Source organism: Mus caroli, chromosome 8, assembly GCF_900094665.2.
Source record: "Mus caroli chromosome 8, CAROLI_EIJ_v1.1, whole genome shotgun sequence".
In the NCBI taxonomy this organism is placed as follows: domain Eukaryota; kingdom Metazoa; phylum Chordata; class Mammalia; order Rodentia; family Muridae; genus Mus; species Mus caroli.
This window is the reverse complement of record NC_034577.1, coordinates 96456944-96475592: the sequence shown is the minus strand read 5'-3', so window position 1 is coordinate 96475592 and position 18649 is coordinate 96456944. Positions and strand designations below refer to the sequence as shown.

At 52.1% G+C, this 18649-nt stretch overlaps 1 protein-coding gene across 4 annotated transcripts; it reads left to right on the top strand.

Annotated features, from left to right (window-relative positions):
- Positions 1–53: 53 nt before the first annotated feature.
- On the top strand, positions 54–18593 carry Fhod1 (formin homology 2 domain containing 1). Of its 4 annotated transcripts, XM_029480904.1 has the most exons (24): positions 54–320; positions 8917–9023; positions 9411–9475; positions 9784–9851; positions 9924–10029; positions 10112–10206; positions 10444–10555; positions 10661–10755; positions 10848–10991; positions 11082–11239; positions 11317–11496; positions 11618–11641; positions 12006–12059; positions 13131–13246; positions 14169–14815; positions 15618–15773; positions 15992–16174; positions 16261–16380; positions 16460–16621; positions 17179–17369; positions 17469–17661; positions 17747–17909; positions 17987–18187; positions 18277–18593. In XM_029480904.1, the coding sequence occupies exons 1-24, from the start codon at positions 120–122 to the stop codon at positions 18357–18359; spliced, it is 3624 nt and encodes a 1207-aa protein (XP_029336764.1). In that variant the 5' UTR covers positions 54–119; the 3' UTR covers positions 18360–18593. The 4 variants fall into 4 exon arrangements, with proteins under 4 accessions (XP_029336764.1, XP_021026305.1, XP_029336762.1 ...); XM_021170646.2 differs by lacking the exons at positions 11618–11641; positions 12006–12059; XM_029480902.1 differs by lacking the exons at positions 11618–11641; positions 12006–12059; positions 17747–17909; positions 18277–18593 and having other exon boundaries at positions 17987–18181.
- Positions 18594–18649: the final 56 nt, after the last annotated feature.

Here is an 18649-nt window from a genome sequence, read left to right as displayed (position 1 = left end):
TCGAGCCGGGAGCGTCCAGCCCAGCCTGGCCCGGCCCTAACAGCAAAGTTTAGTCGACTTGAAGTTGCAGCATTTGCAGGGGACACAAGAGGCGTCCAGCGGTAGCCGGTGGCAGAGCCATGGCGGGCGAGGAACAGCGCGGGGATGGGGACCCAGTATCCGTGGTAACTGTGAGAGTGCAGTACCTGGAAGACACCGACCCTTTCGCTTGTGCCAACTTCCCGGAACCACGCCGGGCCCCCACCTGCAGCCTGGACGGGGCTCTGCCCCTGAGTGCGCAGATCCCTGCTCTGCACCGACTCCTGGGGGCGCCTCTTAAGGTGAGGGGCGCTGCGGAGGTTGAGGTGGGCGGTGGACAGACAGTGCTTCTAGGAGAGAGATCGTCACGGGCGGGTGCTCGCCTCCAGAAAAGTCTCCGGCCGGGGTCCTAACGTCTATGCTCCTCTCCCTACAGGGGGAGACTCAAGTTGAGGGGACAGTATAGAAGGAAAATGAGAGTTTGTGATTTGCTCCACTCGGGCTCCCCTTGAAAGTTAGGCCCTCCTGAAGAGGTGCTTGGAGTCCCCTCGCTGCCTCTTTGCCAGGGTTGCTGCTGTGGTTGTAGCGGGTTGGGGAAGTGGAGTTGGGAAGGGACAGACTTCCACCTGCTCCAGGTAGTCGGGGGCGGGGCCCCAAAGAGGGGCGGGTTTAGGGAGCAATCGTAGAGGGGATCTAGGCTACCGGCTGGGTTGGGTCCTTGGAATACAGTCTCTCCAGCGCTGGTGAAGACTAGAGTCCCAGCCAGGATGAGAGGAGTCCCTTGGAAGCGGCCGTGCGCTCATGGGAGGCTGCCCGGGTGGGAAAGCCCTTTGCGTCACCGCCCCCGTGGTCCTTTAGGCCCGCCGCTGGTGGCCTACGCCTGGAAGGGAGGGGGTGGACCAGTCTAATTTTAAACCGCTGGCCTACCCTAGTTGCCTACGTTCCTAGGCCGACTTTGCTCAGTTAGAGAGGTATTTTTCCGTATGTCCAGCAGGACCACCCCTCCCCTCCTTCTGGCCTCCCCTCCACCTCCCCGCAGGCATCCCTTTCCGGCTTGCTTTTTCCGGGCCAGGACTCCCAGAGGCATACACACTACCACCCCCCAGGGTTCCTGACCTGCGGGTTAGCTGGGAGCTGGGAGGGAGATGGGAAGGAGTTGATGGGGTGCCTCAGTTGGGCGCGGGGTTGCGTAAACATGGCCCTTAGGCCCGGGGTCTTCCCTGGAATGTGCCCTAGGCTCCAGGCTTCTAGACTGCATTCCTCGCGTTGCAGCCAGCCCTGCCTCCAAGTGCAAGCAGGAGGGGGTCGGCGAAACTTGGCCTGGGGAGTGGCCAGTGGCCAGGCAGAGCCCCAGCTCTTTAAGACCACAGCTGGAAGAATGCAGCATTCTGCCCACCTCCAGAGTTTTGGTTTTTTGTGTGTGTGTGTAGTCTGCTCTTCTACTGCTCTGTTCAGAGGGGTCTGGAGGAAGCGTGCCCAGTCTGAGGTCACCTGGCATTTAGTATACAGACTACAGAGAAAAGGGTGCAGAATTGCAACTGTTTAGACAGACCAGGGAGAAAGGGGTGTGGAACTGAGTCCACTTACCCACAATACTAATGAAAATCCGTGGCCAGGATTAAGGTGATGGCCGAGACGGTAGCACTTTGCCTAGTATGTACAAGGCCCAGGGTTCGATCCCCAATATCACAAATACATGCATGTATAAGGCTAGAGAGCAGACGATGCTTCTCTTACTCTAGACCCTTCTTCACAGTTGGGACCAGGCCTGGCATGTTCAAAAACGAGATTCAGAACCTCTTCTTCATGTAGAAAATGCATTGCATGTTTTTGACCTGTACAGCAAGGCCCCTGGGTTCAGTGTGTGTGGTGTGTGTGTGTGTGTGTGTGTGTAGAAATATGAATGGATATAAAAGTGTCTCCCCAACCAGGTGCTGTGTCCTGTTCTCTGCTCCATAACTGAGGACACTCCAAGCCCCACCCAGCTCTGTACTTCCTGATCTGACCATCTTTAGGATCTCCTACCTGCTGCAGGGAGAACTGCCCCTACCCCCACCCCTGGCTTTGGGAAGGGCATAAAGTTACCACACTGTGTAGAGCCAGAACTCTTGGAGTTGATAGCTTTGCCAGGAATGGTCAGATGCACTGTGATGTGCTTGTCCCAAATATAAACTGTGACCACAGACTCAAAATAGAATGCGGGAGGAAGAGGGACTGAGAAAAAGGGCAGGGGTAGGGACATCCGAGAACAGTGGGAGGAGGAGATCAGGGCTCCTTGCAGGAAATTTCAACAGCTGGTTCCTCTCCAGGTCTCTAAGTGGGTGCCCCAGGGGCACAGGCATGGGTTAAGTCGACCTTGCTTGCCTTCCAGAAGAGAGATGGGCTGGACACCCAGGCATCACTTGTGTAGGCTATTGGGCAAAACTAGGACGATAGGTTTCCTGTATCCACTGCTTCCTTCTCTGTGGAATTGTCTGGCAGAAGGTAGATCACAATCAAGAGACCTCTGTCCTCCCATTCTGGATTCTGTCATCCCTGCAGACCCTGCAGCCTCCCTGGGACTCCTACCCCACACCCAGTTGGACTCAAGTTTCCCCCAGGGGCTCCTTTTTAAGCCATTCAGAGCTTTGCCAGCCTGAGAAACTTTGCTCATTTCCTCCATGTCTAGGAGGAAGCTCCTGGCCACAGCCTCTGACTCATCTTCTGTCCTGGCTGGGGGTGGGGAAGCCTGGCAATACCATAGGCTAGGCCTAGTGTCCCTAGGGGAACTCCAGAGTCTTCTGGTTATGCTTGGGCTCTGTCAGCCCAAGGACTTGTCCAGCCCCAGGGGAGAATTGACCCTTTGATGTCAATACCCTAATTCCAATTTATCAGTCCTATCTTTATTTCTGGGAAGAGCCTTAGAAGTTTTTCCTGAGAGCCAAAGCCCCACTGCATCTATAATACACATTTTCCTGGGCTCTGGGAAGAGGGACTGGAATTGATTCTTTAACCTTGCTGTAAAGGCTACAGAGTCCCCTCATCTGAGTTTGCCCTTAGGTGTCCTGCTCATTACCATTGTTTCCTCCGCTGGCCGTGACTAAAAGAGGACAAAGGTGAACAACGGTGCCAGAATATGTCCCGACACCCCCCCCCCCGCTCCCCCTTCAGTTTACCCCTCAGAGCTCTAGTGTGAACCTGACCCAAAGGGATAGATGCTAATCGGAGGAGTCCCCAAAGATGTTTGTGGTTCTGTTTGGTTTTGGCAGTGTAAAACCCAGGGCTTCCTGCAGTCTAGATAGGCACCTCGCAGCTGAGCTACAGCCCCACCCACCCTACTCCCCCACCTAGAATGTTTTCTTCCAGGCAAGTTTCATAAGTTGTCCTCAAATTCCTGTTCTTCCTACCTTGGGCTCATGAATGTTAGCTTTATAGGCATAGGCCACCATGTCTACCCCCCACTAAGGGTTAAGAGGCCTATGGGGTTTATCTGTTGGTCAATGAGCTCTTCAGTTGTCTACTACAGGAGTCTTTGGAAGAGTAGAAAATTGGAGCAGGAGCAAGAAGTGGCCGTTTCCCTGCCTGCCTGTAGTCTGCACATTCCATCAGCCAGTCCTTCTAAACTAAAGGTGTTGGGCCATAGCCAGGTGAGAGAGCCCACAGCTTAGGTCCTGGAAGTGGTAGACATGTAGTAGTAGATAGGTTTGTGTGTGTGTATGTGTGTGTGTGTATGTGTGTGTGTGTATGTGTGTGTGTGTGTGTGTGAGAGAGAGAGAGAGAGAGAGAGCGCGAGCGAGAGCGTGTGTGTAAGTGCACTTTGTGTTCTCTCACTAGAACTGGGAAGACCAGTTTGGGGTATTTGCAGAATCCAAGCAGTTTAGTAACGATATTGCAGGTCCTGGCCTTCTGTCCACTTCTCTGTCAGGGTTTTCTGGAACATGTCCAAGACCCACGCACCTAAAATACGGGCCAGTTAACCCTGGTTTCATTTGGGGCTGTGTTTGCCTGCGGCAGTTAACTTTTGTTTGGTTTTGGATTTTTTGTTTGGTTTTTATTTTTGAGACAGGATCTACCTGTGGAGGCCTAGGTGGCCTGGAACTCACAGGGACCCACCTGCTCCACTCCCTCTGCCCCCAGTGCTATTTTGTTCTTTTGAGATTGGGTCTCATCATATATCCCTGGCTGGCATGGAACTCAATATGCGTGTCATACATCAGGCTTGTGACGCTCCTTCTCTGGGTCCTGCAAGTTTAGGTGTGCACCACCAGACCTGACTGATTCACTGTATTTCTGAGCTGCTCACTTGTCAAACTCACAAACCTAAGGGAGCCTAAAGTGAGGCGTGGTGGCTTGCACCTACTACCCCAGCATTTGGATAGCTAAGTTAGGAAGCGTGCCCCACATTTAAAGCTAGTATGGATTGCAGTAAGAGACCCGATCCAGAAAGGAAGAGGGGAGGAAAGGGAACAGGAGTGGTGAGAGCAGAAAAGGAAAACTGGACATTGTAAGCCAGGCATGGTGGTATATATTATATACTATGTGTGTTATAGGGTGTGTGTATGTATGTATAGCTGTATGTCTGTGTGTATGCATGTATATGTGTGTGTGTATAGGCTGTATGTTTGTGTATGTGTGTGTGTATATACACGCAAGCTGTATGTCTCTGTGTATGTATACATATATAGGCTGTATGTCTGTGTATATGTATGTATAGGCGGTATGTGCGTGTATGTATATGTATGTATGTTTATGTATGTGTGTGTGTGTGTATGGCCTATAACACCAAACCAACACTTGGGAGGTGGAGGCAGGAAGACCTGGACTCATCTATATAGCAAGCTCTAGACTAACCTGGACTATAGGTACCTTTTTACCTTTTTTTTTTTTTTTTTTTTCTTTTAAAAGGCAGTCTGTTATCTAGAACTGAAGAGGCGGATAACAAAGGCAGGTTTCTTTGCCTAAGGTACATCCTGGTCAGCTTATCTAGGTGATCACGGGGTAGCTAGAGACTCAGATAACAGGGAAGCTTGCTATTCAGAGCAAAGGGTCCTGTAGTCTGAGGTCCAATTACAAGAGTCCTTGAGCATGAATTCTACCCTCCTCTCTATCTGCCTTGTTCCCTGCCCTGTCTATTCTTTCTTAGTGATTACATTGTTAGCAAAAACAGTAGGGGGCTAGTGTTATGGCTCTGGGCAAGGATGCTACGCCTGTACTGAGTACTGAGTAAAGGAGAGGTCTTCTCTGTCCTCCTTGAGCAGCTTGGCGCACACACAGATACTCATATACACAGGAGTAAGTAAATAAATTTTTTTGTTTGTTTTTTAGAAATTTGTTTTGTTTTTGAGATGGAGTTTCTCTGTGTAATAGCTCTGGCCGTCCTGGAACTTGCTCTGTAGACCAGGCTGGCTTTGAACTCAAAGACTGGCCTGCTGCCTCTGCTTCCCAAGTGAAGGGATTAAAGGAATGCACCACCACTCCTAACAGTAAATCATTTTTTATTAGATATTTTCTTTATTTACATTTCAAATGTTATCCCCTTTCCCAGTTTCCCCTCCGAAAATCCCCTATCCTCTCCCCCTACCCCTGTTCCCCAACCCACCCACTCCCGCTTCCTGGCCCAGGCATTCCCCTATACTGGGGCATAGAACCTTCACAGGACTGAGGACCTGTCCTCCCATTGATGACCGACTAGGCCATCCTCTGCTACATATGCAGCTAGAGACACGAGTGCCTCCATGTGTTTTCTTTAATTGGTGGTTTAGTCCCAGGGAGCTCTGGGGTTACTGGTTAGTTCATATTGGTGTTTTAATTTTTTTTTTTTTAAGTAATGAGTAGATAATAAAGTAAGGATTTTGCCCAGTGATCAAGTACTTGTCAACATGAAAAAGGCTGTTTGGTTTCCACCCCTGTAAAAAATTTATTTATTTATTTATTTATTTATTAAAAACAAACAGAGGAGCCAGGAATAGAGCTGCATGCTTTTAATCCCAGCACAGAGACAGAAGGATCTCTGAATTCAAGGCTAGCCTAGTCTATGACATGAGTTTCAGAACAGTGAGTGCTACATAGTGTGCCCTGTCTCAAAACACCAAACCAAACAAACAAAAACCCAAAAAAAACAAAAAAAACAGGCTTGAGCCGTTGCCTTTACTACTCCTGCAAAGGATCCAGGTCCACATGGGTTTTGACTGCCAAAAAGCCTAAGCTGGGGGACTAAGGAGATTCATGGCTGGTGGCCAAGGTGAAGGAAGCCTGGGAAAAATGAGGGAGGGAGTACCCGAAGATGGAGGCCAGATGTGAGGAAGACAAGAGCTGGGGTTTGAGATAGAGGCCCATTATTATGCCGGCCTAGAGCAATGTCATTGGAAATTGGGTCTTGCTCAAGCCCGGCTGACCCCCCAGGGTGTGAGAAAAGAGTCCCAGAGGTTTGCCTCTCAGAAGGAAGGGGCCAGAGGGTGTGAAGGATAAGCCCCATCTTGCTGGCAGGAAGTCTGTCCTTGCTCTGGGCCTGGGCCTGGCGCCCGACCTCCTATTTCCACTCAGGACAAATAGCTGAGAGCAGAAACTGACGTGATGGTATCAGGCTGCATGCTCTCTCTAGATCTTTCCCTATGATGGACCCTTGGCAGGATTGGATGGGTGAAATGTTTGGAGAGCTTGCATCTGCATCCAGGACAAAAGCTTAAACCTGTTTAGCCGAGGATGCTGGAGTGGTGGCCACTTAGCCTTCAGGGCTGGACCCTTGGCCCGGATCTCATCTCGGAGGGAGAGGACCATTCCCAGTTTACTTAGGGTGGTGATGCATGTTCCATGGAGGAAGGAAGAACGGAACGGCGGGCCTAACATCTCCAGATGTGCTACTTTGGCCTGTGCTCAGCCATTCCTAGCCACACATCTGGGTATTCCAAGTTGTCAGGCATTTATAGCAGTTTGATACCTCCTCTTAGAACTCATGGAAGTTGTGAATCCACCTTTATTAATTAGTGAGTCTCTTCTGAGTCAAGGCTGACTTGTCTCCTTGGCTGGGCTGGAAGGAAAAGTCAGCAGAGATGTTTCCTGCTGTGTCCTGCAGACCTAAAACCAGTTTCTGGTTCATGGATGTTCTGTTGAATGAGCTAGTCTGTGTGTGATTTGGAGGCAATCCTTGGGAGAGGTATATCTAAAGTCCCCAGGTTTAACCAGTACCGGGGGCCTTGTAGCTGGGCTTCAGTGGGGTGGGCTCAGGAGCAGGCTGATGAGTCTGTGTAGGAAGAGAGACTGAGAGGAATGTTGGGTGCTGTCACTTAAGCTCGCACTGACAAGATAACCTCACCTGTGTACCTTGCTGCCTCCTCTCAGACCTGTTCCCCAGTAGACCCAGGAGATGACTCTGCTCCCTGGAAGGAAAGAGAGGTTAAGCCTGCCCAAGGCGCCCAAGGAAGGGCAGGCAGCCAGGCAGGAAGTGGGACAAACAGGCTGGAGTGTTTGTCCTGTGTCCCATGTCCCAGGCAAGGGGGTGGGGTGGGGTGGGGTGGGGGTGGGTGCGTCACCTAAGAGCCCCACAGGCTAAACTGTCAGGAAGGAGAAAGTTCAGGCTCTGAGCTAACCAGAGGCAGAAGAAGGGATAGAAGCTGTACTGGCCCCCAGCCTCTCCACCCTGGGACCAAGAAGAGCCGAAAGCCCTTGGGTGAGGTTCAAAGCTGGGCAGAGTTGAGCAAGTCATAGGAAAAATGATAGAGGTGACTTGCCTAGTAAGACAGCTACCAGAAGGTCCCCCTTTTTTCCCAGAGGCATTTTCACCCTGTGACATAGCACCTCAAGAACAGTTACTCAAGATAGTGGGCGGGCACACAGATCTTGATTAGCTCTGCATATCAGCACTGTGCTGGGGGGGGGGGGAGTGTCAGGGAGAGAGAGGCACAAGGTTACCCCTGGAGTATCTGGAAGTTACCCTTCTCTATAAACATTCTCTCTCTTTTTTTTAAGATTGATTTTTTTTTTTTTTTTTTTTTGCTAGGAGGCAGAGGCAGGCAGACCTCTGTGAGTTCAAGGTCAGCCTGCTCCACAGATCGAGTTTCATGACAACAGGATACAGAGGATACAGAGAGAAACCTTCTCTCGATAGACAAGCAAACAAAAAAAAAAAGAAAGGTTTTTATTTTATTTTGAATGAGTAGGGGTCTTGGCTTTCCTGTCTGACTGTGTGCTACCTGTGAGCCGAGTGCCTGTGGAAGCCTGGAGCTGAAGTGACACACTATTGTAAGCTGTCATGTGAGCGCTGGGATCTGAACCCAGATCCTCCGAGAGAACAGCAGCCAGTGCTCTTAATCACTGAACCATCTCACTAGCACTTACGGTCATTTTTTTTAAAGGCCCAATATTGAGCCAGGATTACAGGGGTAAAAGAGGAGAAACAAACCAGGGATGGGGCCGGTGTCTTCTCATGTAGGGTCTGATGGCATCAGACTCAAAAATTAGCTCACCTGAAGTTCACCCAGAATGGTTGTAACTGTAGCTTACTTGGGGAAAGGACAAAAAGCTGACCAGAAGCTGCTGCGACCTGGAGGGAGTAGGGAGTCTGGATCGGCCCGACAGGAATTCCCAGCTGGCTCTGCACCTCCATAAACCGTTAATACTTTCTCTCTGAGCTTGAATGCTTTTGTGGCTGAAGCTTATCACCCCTCCAGGCTGTGAACTTCCTTGAAGGCAGCCACTTCCCTCTCTCTTCCTCTGTGGCCCTTCCTTATTTGTGGTTTGTTAATGCAAAAATAAAAAGCAAAACCAACCAACCGACCAACCCCCACCCCCCAAAAAACCCTCCAGGGCTGTAGCTCGATGGTTTAACATGTGGGCTTGATTCCTAATAGCACAGAAACAAAACAGACGGCAAAAATCTGAGCTGCAGCACCAGCCCTGATAGCTATGTCCCTTTGTTTCCAGCTGGAGGACTGTGCATTGCAAGTGTCTCCCTCCGGATACTACCTGGACCCGGAGCTGTCCCTAGAAGAACAGCGGGAGATGCTGGAGGGCTTCTATGAAGAGATCAGGTCAGAGTTGAAAGGGTGAGGGAGGCCAGGGAACCCTTCCCATTTGAGGAGGTCTGGCCAGAGCCTCCAACCCCGGGCCCCACTGGGGCCCAGCTCAGGTATCAGCAGCTGAGATACTCTGTGTACAGCCTGGGCTGTAGGCCAGTGCAGAGAACAATGCCGGGGGCTGGTACCCACAATTATGTGGAAATGGGGGTGCTCTCATACCTCAGTACCTGTGTTTATAAAATCTCTCCTGTTCGGCTAACCCTTGGACCCCCAGATTAGTAGTTGGGAGGGAAGGAGCGGGCCAGGGTTCACATGTAGATGTCTTTAGATGGCTCTGCTTTGAGGCTGGGGATTCTGCAGAATCTGCTGGGAGCCACTAACATGGCTACTTGCTTTTAGCAAAGGGCGGAAGCCCACGTTAATCCTGCGGACCCAGCTCTCCGTGAGGGTCAATGCTATCTTGGGTAAGTATGTGTGTGTCATCTCCTGCCGTCTTGTCCCCTTCTTTTCTCACACAGCCTAGTGGGCCTTAGCTTCTTTCGGACCTGTGCTGGGCTATGAACTGGGTGGGTTGGAGATCTGGTGTGTCCTCCTCTCTCCCTTTCCTGTCCTTTCCTTCTGGGCCAGGATCCATGCCACAGCTGGACTGCAGTCATGGTGACAGGGGAGGGTGCCCAGAGTCAGAGTACAAGGCAGGCTTGAGGATACTAGAAGCTTCGGTTATGCTAGTGGAAGAAGACGGTGTCTGTGTTCCCCCACTTATCCCTTGTAGAAAAGCTGTATGGCTCCAGTGGCCCCGAGCTCCGCCGATCTCTCTTCTCATTAAAGCAGATATTCCAGGTAAGATCCAGAGGTGGGCTGAGGGTTGGCGTCCCGCCCAGTCCCCCTTAAACTTGCCCATGGTGCCCACAGGAAGACAAGGACCTGGTGCCCGAATTTGTGCACTCGGAGGGTCTGAGTTGCCTGATCCGCGTGGGTGCTGCTGCAGACCACAACTACCAGAGCTACATCCTTCGAGGTCAGCGCCATACTTTCCCCCTTGGTCTTCGGTCCCATGCCTCCCCTCCCCACCCTGACCTCTTCCCATTTTCTGTCTCTAGCCCTGGGCCAACTGATGCTGTTTGTGGATGGGATGCTGGGGGTGGTGGCCCACAGCGAGACCGTGCAGTGGCTGTATACCCTGTGTGCTAGCCTGGTAAGTGGCTTTACCCAGACATATGTACCCTTTCCCCTTTGGGTCCCACTGAGCCTCAATTTCCTCTTCTGCAAAGTGGTTGGAGTAAGCCTGAGGTTCCTAGAAAACTAAGCTGCACCTCCAAGCCCAGGTCCCAACTAGGGTCTTCCTACATCCAGCCCCAGGAGCCCTTCCCCCTCCTCCAGGAACTAACAGTCTGATCCAAGCCCCACTCATGTGAATTGGCTTCTCCCCCAGTCCCGCTTGGTGGTAAAGACAGCCCTGAAGCTGCTGCTGGTGTTTGTGGAGTATTCCGAGAACAACGCGCCGCTGTTCATCCAGGCAGTCAACGCTGTAGCCAGCGCCACCGGTCAGAGCCTCTCTTTCCCTTTCTCCATCTCTCAGCCCTCTCTCCTACTGCTCCGGGCCCCCCACCCCCACTACCGTGGTTACTCCTCCCCTTTCTGTGCCGCAGGTACTCTTCCCTGGGCCAACTTGGTGTCCATCCTGGAGGAGAAGAATGGAGCTGATGCAGAGCTGTTGGTGTACACTGTCACTCTCATTAACAAGGTATGGAACCGAGACTAGGTGCCAACTGTGGACCCTTGACCCACGATCCCCCACATCAACCTCAGCCTTGGCTTCCTGCATCCACCTTCCAGACGCTGGCGGCACTCCCAGACCAGGACTCCTTCTATGATGTGACAGATGCTCTGGAGCAGCAGGGCATGGAAGCGCTGGTCCAACGTTTCTTGGGCACCGCTGGCACTGATGTTGACCTGCGAACCCAGCTAACGCTCTATGAGGTGTGCCGGGGGAGGGGTGCAGCTCCCAAGTACCTATCCCATTTATTGGGCCTCAGCTGCTCGCTCACATGTCCTGACCACCTCCGATAGAGCGCCCTTCGGTTAGAGGATGGAGATATGGAAGAGGCTGCAGCCGCCGCTGCTGCAGGTGGTCGGCGAGAGCGGCGGAAGCCATCCTCGGAGGAGGGTAAAAGGAGCCGAAGATCACTAGAAGGTGGAGGCTGCCCTGTGCGTGCCCCAGAACCTGGGTAAGTACATGCCTGGGTCTGTGTGAAGTGGGGAATCTGCCAGGCGTGGCGCCACTGTTAACAGGCCCCGCCTCTAGCTCTACAGGCTCCGCCTCACCAGTAGGCTCCACCCCCTCCACTGGCTCCGCCCCGCCTACAAATTCAGCCTTCAGCTCTACTGGCCCAGCCTCTGGCCTTCTTAGAACCTCAGTGAACCTCTTTCCTACCATTTCCGTGGGGCCGTCAGTGGACAGTTCCTGTGAGAGAAGCGTCTACAAGTAAGTGGGGAGGCCAAGCCCCATCCCCAAGTCCTGTCTCCCACTGTCCCTCCACTCTACGCGCCTCCACTGGCTCTCGGCCTCCTCTGCCCAAAACGCCTTGCTCTCTCTCTCTTTTCAGACTTCACCAAACTGCTCCCGTTTGGTAAGTGACTGCTGGAGGGTGAGGACTGGTCCTAATGGGGCCTCCTCCTCCCGTGGCTTCTCTTTATTTCTTTCCAGTGTTCCACCTCACCTGCCTTGGCCTCTTGTCATGTCTCCCTCTTCACTCTCTCTCCTTCCGTTTCTGTCCTTCCTTTTGTGCGCCGTCGTCTTTGTGATCCCTGCACCCTGTCCAGCTTCCGGTCTGTTTCCCCCATGTCCCAACCACCCCTAGTCCTCTCTCCTTACCACTGTGGATGGCAAGGCACTGTGACACTCCTGTCCAGCTCTGTACGGGTAGAACAAGCGGGCCTTGGAATGGAGCTGGCACCATAGTTACCACGTCTTCCTCTCATCCCCCTACCCAGCTGCCCTGAGAGTCCACCTGTCCCCCAGTCCCTTCCTGGGCAGGCCAGGCTAGAGTAAGTATAGAGGCCAGTCTGCCAAGCCTGCCATGTGCTTAGGGCTTCAGCCTTGCTTGCCCAGCAGCAGCTGATGTAGCCACCCGAGGAGGATTCTCGGGAACTCATTCTTCTAGACTTATTCCTTAGTAACCCAAAGGCTTAACCTCTGAGCACCGTTTCCTGGGATCATCGTGATCCCTAAGCTTCAACAGTGATAGCTGAGTATCTTAGACCAGAGATGTGGATGCGGACAGAGAGCTTGTGAATGAATTTGGAGACGTATTTACAGTGAGGTGTGTGTGTGTGTGTGTGTGGGGTGGGTACAGGAACTTCAAGCTGGAGGAAAGTCAGGAAGTAACAGGTATGGTGGCAGCACACACCTTGTAATTCTAGCACTTGGGGGTGGAGACAGAGCATCAAGAGGCAGGCGGATTTCTGAGTTCGAGGTCAGCCTGGTCTACAGAGTGAGTTCCAGGGCAGCCAGGGTTACACAGAGAAACCCTGTCTTGAAAAAAAAAAAAAAAAAAAAAAAAAAAAAAAAGAGAGAGTTCAAGGTCATCTTCAGCTACATAGTGATTTTGGAATAGTCTGACCTACCTGAGATTTTGTCTCAAAAAAAAAAGGGGGGAGGTTGAGGAGAAGAGAGGAAAGGAAGGGAAGACACAAATAGGTGGCATTCATATTTCAACACATATTGAGTGCACACTGTTAACAGGGCCTTTTCTCCACTGTAACTCCCAAAAGCAGACAGGCCTGTAAGAAGTCTGTTGTGCCTGTTGGGACAACTATCTTCTTCCCTAACTCTAAGGATCTTATTTAGAATCGGGACAATGAACATAGATTCCTTAACAAGGTTTCAAGTTAGATGTCAAGTAGAACTTCTGTACTTTGACCAAGAACACCGAGTTGGTTGTAACTCCTGGGATGTGGGGTTGGTGGGTTAGCAGAGGTATACCTAGTGCATGGACTGTTCCACGTGCCTGTGTGTGCTTGCAACTGAGGGCAGTGCCCAGTGGCTCAGCTAGGCATGTGTGCCACCCTGGGCTGGATGTGGGTCAGACACCACCGCTGACATGCCTCTCTCTTCAGAGCCCGGTTCCTGGAGAATGTGGCGGCAGCAGAGACGGAGAAGCAGGCTGCTCTGGCCCAAGGCCGAGCGGAGACGCTGGCTGGAGCCACGGTGGACGACACTGATGGATCATCAGGTGAGTGATGCTCAGGCAGAATCCAGCCGCTAAAGAAACCAACCCTGGGGACCGGAGAGAGGGCTCAGTCGGCAGCTGAGAGAGGACCTGCATTGGGTTCCCAACACTCACATGGAAGTTCACAAGGGCCTAATAACTCTAGTTTGGGGAAATCCCAGGCTGCCTTCTTAATAATTGTTTCTGTTTTTCAAGAGTGGGTTTCTCTGTGTAGCCCTGGCTGTCCTGGTCTTCACTCTGTAGACCAGGCTGACCTCAAACTCAGAGACCTGCCTGCCTCTGCTTCCCAATTGCAGAGATTAAAGGTGTTTATAACCACCACCAATTGATAAATTTTTATTAAAATATAATTATATCATTTTCTCCTTCTCTTTTCTCCTTTCACCCTCTCCCATGTATCCCTAATCTGACTTTTTCAAACTCATAGACAGGCCCCCCCCTCCTTTGTAAAATTTTATAGCTTATTACCTCTATGGGTTCCAGGCATGCACCAGTTCACAGACATACATAAAGGCAAAACACTCATATACATAAAATTAGTTTGTTTTTTGAGATAAGATTTCTCTGTGTAGCTTTTGCTGTCCTGGAACTTGCTCTGTAAACAAGGCTGGTCTCGAACTCATAGAGATCTGCCTGCCTGCAGACTAAAGGTGTGTGCCACCACCAGCCGGCACATTAAATGTTTCTTAAGATACTAAAAACAAACCAGCAAACCTCCTTTCATTTGTGTATCCATGGGGAAGGGGCCTTAGTGCTCTGAGACTGGAGTTCTGGGTGCTTGGTTATAGCCACCCAGGAGTAGAGCTGGGAGCTGAACTCAGGGTCTTAACTGCTGAACCAATCCGTCTTGTCTCGTCTCTCACCGACGTGTTGCTTTAGTGCCCCACAGAGGGCCTGTGGCTGACAGTCACTTATCTTTTCCTAGGCACAAGGGAACTGTGGGACTCCCCAGAGCCAGCCTCTGCACCCAGGACACCCCAGAGCCCTGTTTCCCGAATCCTGCTGCGCACCCAGCGGAGTCTTGAGCCAGAGCCCAAGAAGCCAGTGTCACCACCAAGCCCTAAGGCTGAGCCTATCCAGGAGCCTCCCACCTGTGTCCCCAAGCTCTGCATTGGGGACTTGGACTTCTCAGATCTAGGGGAGGATGAAGACCAGGATACACTGAATGTGGAATCTGTGGAGGCTGGAAAAACATCTCCCTTCCTGTCATCTCTATCGCCCTCACTCTCTGGGGCTCCCCCTCCTCCGCCCCCACCTCCTCCACCCATCACAGGCTCCTGCCCTCCACCTCCGCCCCCACCTCCCCCACCCATCATAGGTTCCTGCCCACCACCTCCACCCCTGGCTGCGCCTTTTACCCACTCAGCACTTGACGGCCCAAGGCACCCTACCAAAAGGAAGACAGTAAAACTTTTCTGGCGGGAACTAAAGCTGGCCGGGGGCCCTGGGTGCTCTAGAAGCCGCTTTGGGCCTTGTCCTACCCTCTGGGCCTCGCTGGAACCCGTCTCGGTGGACACAGCCCGCCTGGAACACCTATTTGAGTCCAGAGCCAAGGATGTGCTACCCACCAAGGTAAATGGGCTTGATGGGCAGGAACTGGGAGTTGAGGGGGCTGAGTTATTAGAGCTAATGCTTCCTTCCCTACATGGGAAGGAAAGGAAACTCATTTAAGGCTCTCTCTGAGTAAGCAGAACCCTCATTAGAATTATTAGTCCAACAAAGTTAGTTCCAGGACAGCCAGGGCTATACAGAGAAACCCTGTCTCGAAAAAAACAAAAAAAAAAAAAAAAGAATTATTAGTCCATTCCCAGGCTGTGTGTCTCTTATCTCCAGTCATGGGTTCATTAGGCCATTCAGAGAACTTAAGTGCCCTTTTTTTATTCCCCCCAGACAAGGTTTCTATGTGTGGCCTTGTTTGTCTGGAATTTGCTCTTTAGACCAGGCTGGCCTTAGACTCACAGATATCCTCCTGAGTGCTGGAGTTAAAGGTGTATGCCACCATGCTAGCTTAAGGTGCTACCCCAGCTAGTTCCCCCCCACCCCTTTTGTAAAGATTTAGTTATTAATTTTATGTATCAGACATACCAGAAGAGGGCATCAGATCCCATTCCAGATGATTGTATCTACCATGTGGTTGCTGGGAAATGAACTCGGGACCTTTGGAAGAGCAGTCAGTGGTCTTAACCTCTGAGCAATCCTTCCAGCTCCTCTTCCCCTTCTTTTGGTTTTTCAAGACAGGATTTCTCTGTATAGCCCTGGTTGGCCTCGAACTCAGAAATCCACCTGCCTCTGTCTCCCAAGTGCTGGGATTAAAGGCCACCACTGCCCGGCTCCCTCTTCCCCTTCTTAAAATGCCATTCTCCCAACCTTGCAGAAGGCTGGTGAGGGCCGCCGGACAATGACTGTAGTGCTGGACCCCAAGCGCAGCAATGCCATCAACATTGGCCTAACCACTCTGCCACCCGTGCACGTCATCAAGGCTGCCCTGCTCAACTTCGATGAGTTTGCTGTCAGCAAGGATGGCATTGAGGTGGGGCTACCCTAAGGATAAGGAGGGAAATACTGGCTCTTCCCTTTGGTCAGTAGAGCTTCCAGTCCTTCCAGTGGTGGGCACAGGCCTGCCATTTCTGTAGAGCATTCTCCCAAACTCAGGGCTCCTCTAGAAGGCCTAGGGCGGGGTAAGAAGACAAGGTCTTAGGCCTCAGGTCAGTACTGAGGGCCTCTGTGGGGTGGTGGCTGCATTTTCAGAAACTGCTGACAATGATGCCCACGGAGGAAGAGCGGCAGAAGATTGAGGAAGCCCAGCTGGCCAACCCCGATGTACCCCTCGGCCCAGCTGAGAATTTCCTGATGACTCTTGCTTCCATTGGAGGCCTGGCTGCGCGCCTACAACTCTGGGCTTTCAAGCTGGACTATGAAAGCATGGAGCGGGTATGTGGGTCATGGAGTGGGATGGGGTGGTAAGAACAGGTGAGTTATGACTATGTGGCCTGATGGCTCCTCGTCCCTCACACCAGGAAATTGCAGAGCCACTGTTTGATCTGAAAGTGGGCATGGAACAGCTGGTGCACAATGCCACCTTCCGCTGCATTCTGGCTACCCTTTTGGCTGTGGGCAACTTCCTCAATGGTTCCCAGGTAAGTGAGAGAGCACTTGGGGACTGGAGGTCCAGGCTCTGGATCCAGCTAGGACCAGACTGAGACGGGGTCCTTTCAGAGCAGTGGCTTTGAGCTGAGCTACCTGGAGAAGGTGTCAGAAGTGAAGGACACAGTGCGCCGGCAGTCATTACTCTATCATCTCTGCTCCCTGGTGCTCCAGACCCGACCTGATTCCTCTGACCTCTACTCAGAAATTCCTGCCCTCACCCGCTGTGCCAAGGTTAGTACCAGGCAGTGATTCCACTAAGACTGGTTGACATACAACAGGGCATTGCTTCTTGGGGGTGACCCCTTCTCCTCCCACCTCACTGGGCTGCTGCACCAGTTTCCTCAGGATGTGGGTATGTGTGCTGTATCCTCTGCCAGTGGGCTTTAATAGCTTAACCACAGCCATTCAGTTCTTTGGGCCTATTTACTTGCCACTTCTTCCAAGTAACCTTTTCTGGTTTTGCTTGAAGCAATTGGACTGGTATGTCATTGTACTAAACTCTACGGTTTTTGGTTTGTTTGGTGATGCAGGGGCCTCAATCCAGGGTCTTATACAATAAACGCAAACGTTCTACACCACCGAGCTATACCACTGCCCACATTTTGCTTTCTGAGACAGGATCTAAGTTGCCCAGGCATACAATGAACAAACACTGTCGCCCAAACTATCCAGCCTGGACCGGGGCACAGCTGCCACATGGCCTCTTATCGTCACAGGCCAGGCATGGCAGTGCTAACATGAGGCATTCAGGCCTCAAGCAGTGACATATGTACCCTCTTGCTTTTCAGGTGGACTTTGAGCAGCTGACTGAGAACCTAGGGCAGCTGGAGTGCCGGAGCCAGGCTGCCGAGGACAGCCTCCGGAGCTTGGCTAAGCACGAGCTCTCCCCAGCTCTGCGTGCTCGACTCACCCACTTCCTGGCCCAGTGTACCCGCCGGGTAGCCATGTTAAGAGTAGTGCATCGCCGAGTCTGCAACAGGTGGGGCCAGGAGCCAGAGGGAGGTAGGACTGCCACCACCATCCCTTAAACACCAGGAAGACTCACGATCCAGTCTCCCACTCCTTCCAACCTGCCTAGGTTCCATGCCTTCCTGCTCTACCTGGGCTATACCCCACAGGCAGCGAGGGATGTACGCATAATGCAGTTCTGCCACACGCTGAGAGAGTTTGCCCTTGAGTATCGGACTTGTCGGGAACGGGTACTGCAGCAGCAGCAGAAGCGGGCTACATACCGTGAGCGCAACAAGACCCGTGGTCGCATGATTACCGAGGTGAGTGCCCACCCCCTTCCAGGGCTTGCCTGCCACCTCATGGTTCCCTCCCTTTGCTCTTAACCACCCTTCTTCCCCTGTCTAGACAGAGAAGTTCTCAGGTGTGGCTGGGGAGGCCCCCAATAACCTGTCTGTCCCAGTGGCTGTGGGCAGCGGGCCAGGTCGGGGTGATACTGACAATCATGCCAGCATGAAGAGCCTGCTTACCAGCAGGCCGGAAGATGCCACACACAGCCGACGCAGCAGAGGTAGGGCTCACAGCTGCTGCTAGGGGAATGTGTTCTAAAGCCACCTTTGCCTGATTTCTCTCTGCTGTCTCCCTCAGGTATGGTCCAGAGCAGTTCCCCCGTCTCACACACAGCAGTGGGGCCCTCCGCTGCATCCCCTGAGGAGACTGCAGTCTCCGGCTCACCCACCGACACGTCAGATGAGATAATGGACCTGCTGGTGCAGTCAGTAACCAAGAGCGGTCCTAGAGCCTTAGCTGCTCGGGAGAGGAAGCGCTCTCGTGGCAACCGAAAGTCTTGTGAGCATCCCCTTACAAAGCCGTGGGATGCTCCCCGTATCTCCCCTTGCCCTGGCTCCCACCCCTGTAACCCTGCTCTGTCCCTGCAGTGAGACGGACATTGAAGAGTGGACTTGGAGATGACCTGGTGCAGGCACTGGGACTAAGCAAAGCTCCTGGTCTAGAGGTGTGAGGTGCTACCACGCCTGGACATGACAGCGACAGCACAAGAGACGGAGTGCGGAGAGGGCCTGGAACAGAAACCTGGTTTCAGAAGCTTATACCCAGAAACCAGTATTGTGAACAGTATTAGGGGTGTGTGTGTGTGTGTGTGTGTGTGTGTGTGTGTATGTGTATACACGTACATGTATTTTGCATGTGTGAGTTCCTTATTTGGAACAAAATAAAGTTTACCTAGCTAATTTAAGAGCCTTTCTCTTCTTTAAAGATCTCTGCCTAGCTGAGCCAAGACAAGAGCAACCT

Excerpts from the sequence above, each read along its gene's own strand:
- Fhod1 (XM_029480904.1), top strand. The coding sequence starts at position 120 with ATGGCGGGCGAGGAACAGCGCGGGGATGGGGACCCAGTATCCGTGGTA. Across the intron at positions 9,852-9,923 it reads CATTAAAGCAGATATTCCAG|GAAGACAAGGACCTGGTGCC; the intron begins GTAAGATCCAGA and ends TGGTGCCCACAG. Across the intron at positions 17,662-17,746 it reads GTGGTCGCATGATTACCGAG|ACAGAGAAGTTCTCAGGTGT; the intron begins GTGAGTGCCCAC and ends TCCCCTGTCTAG.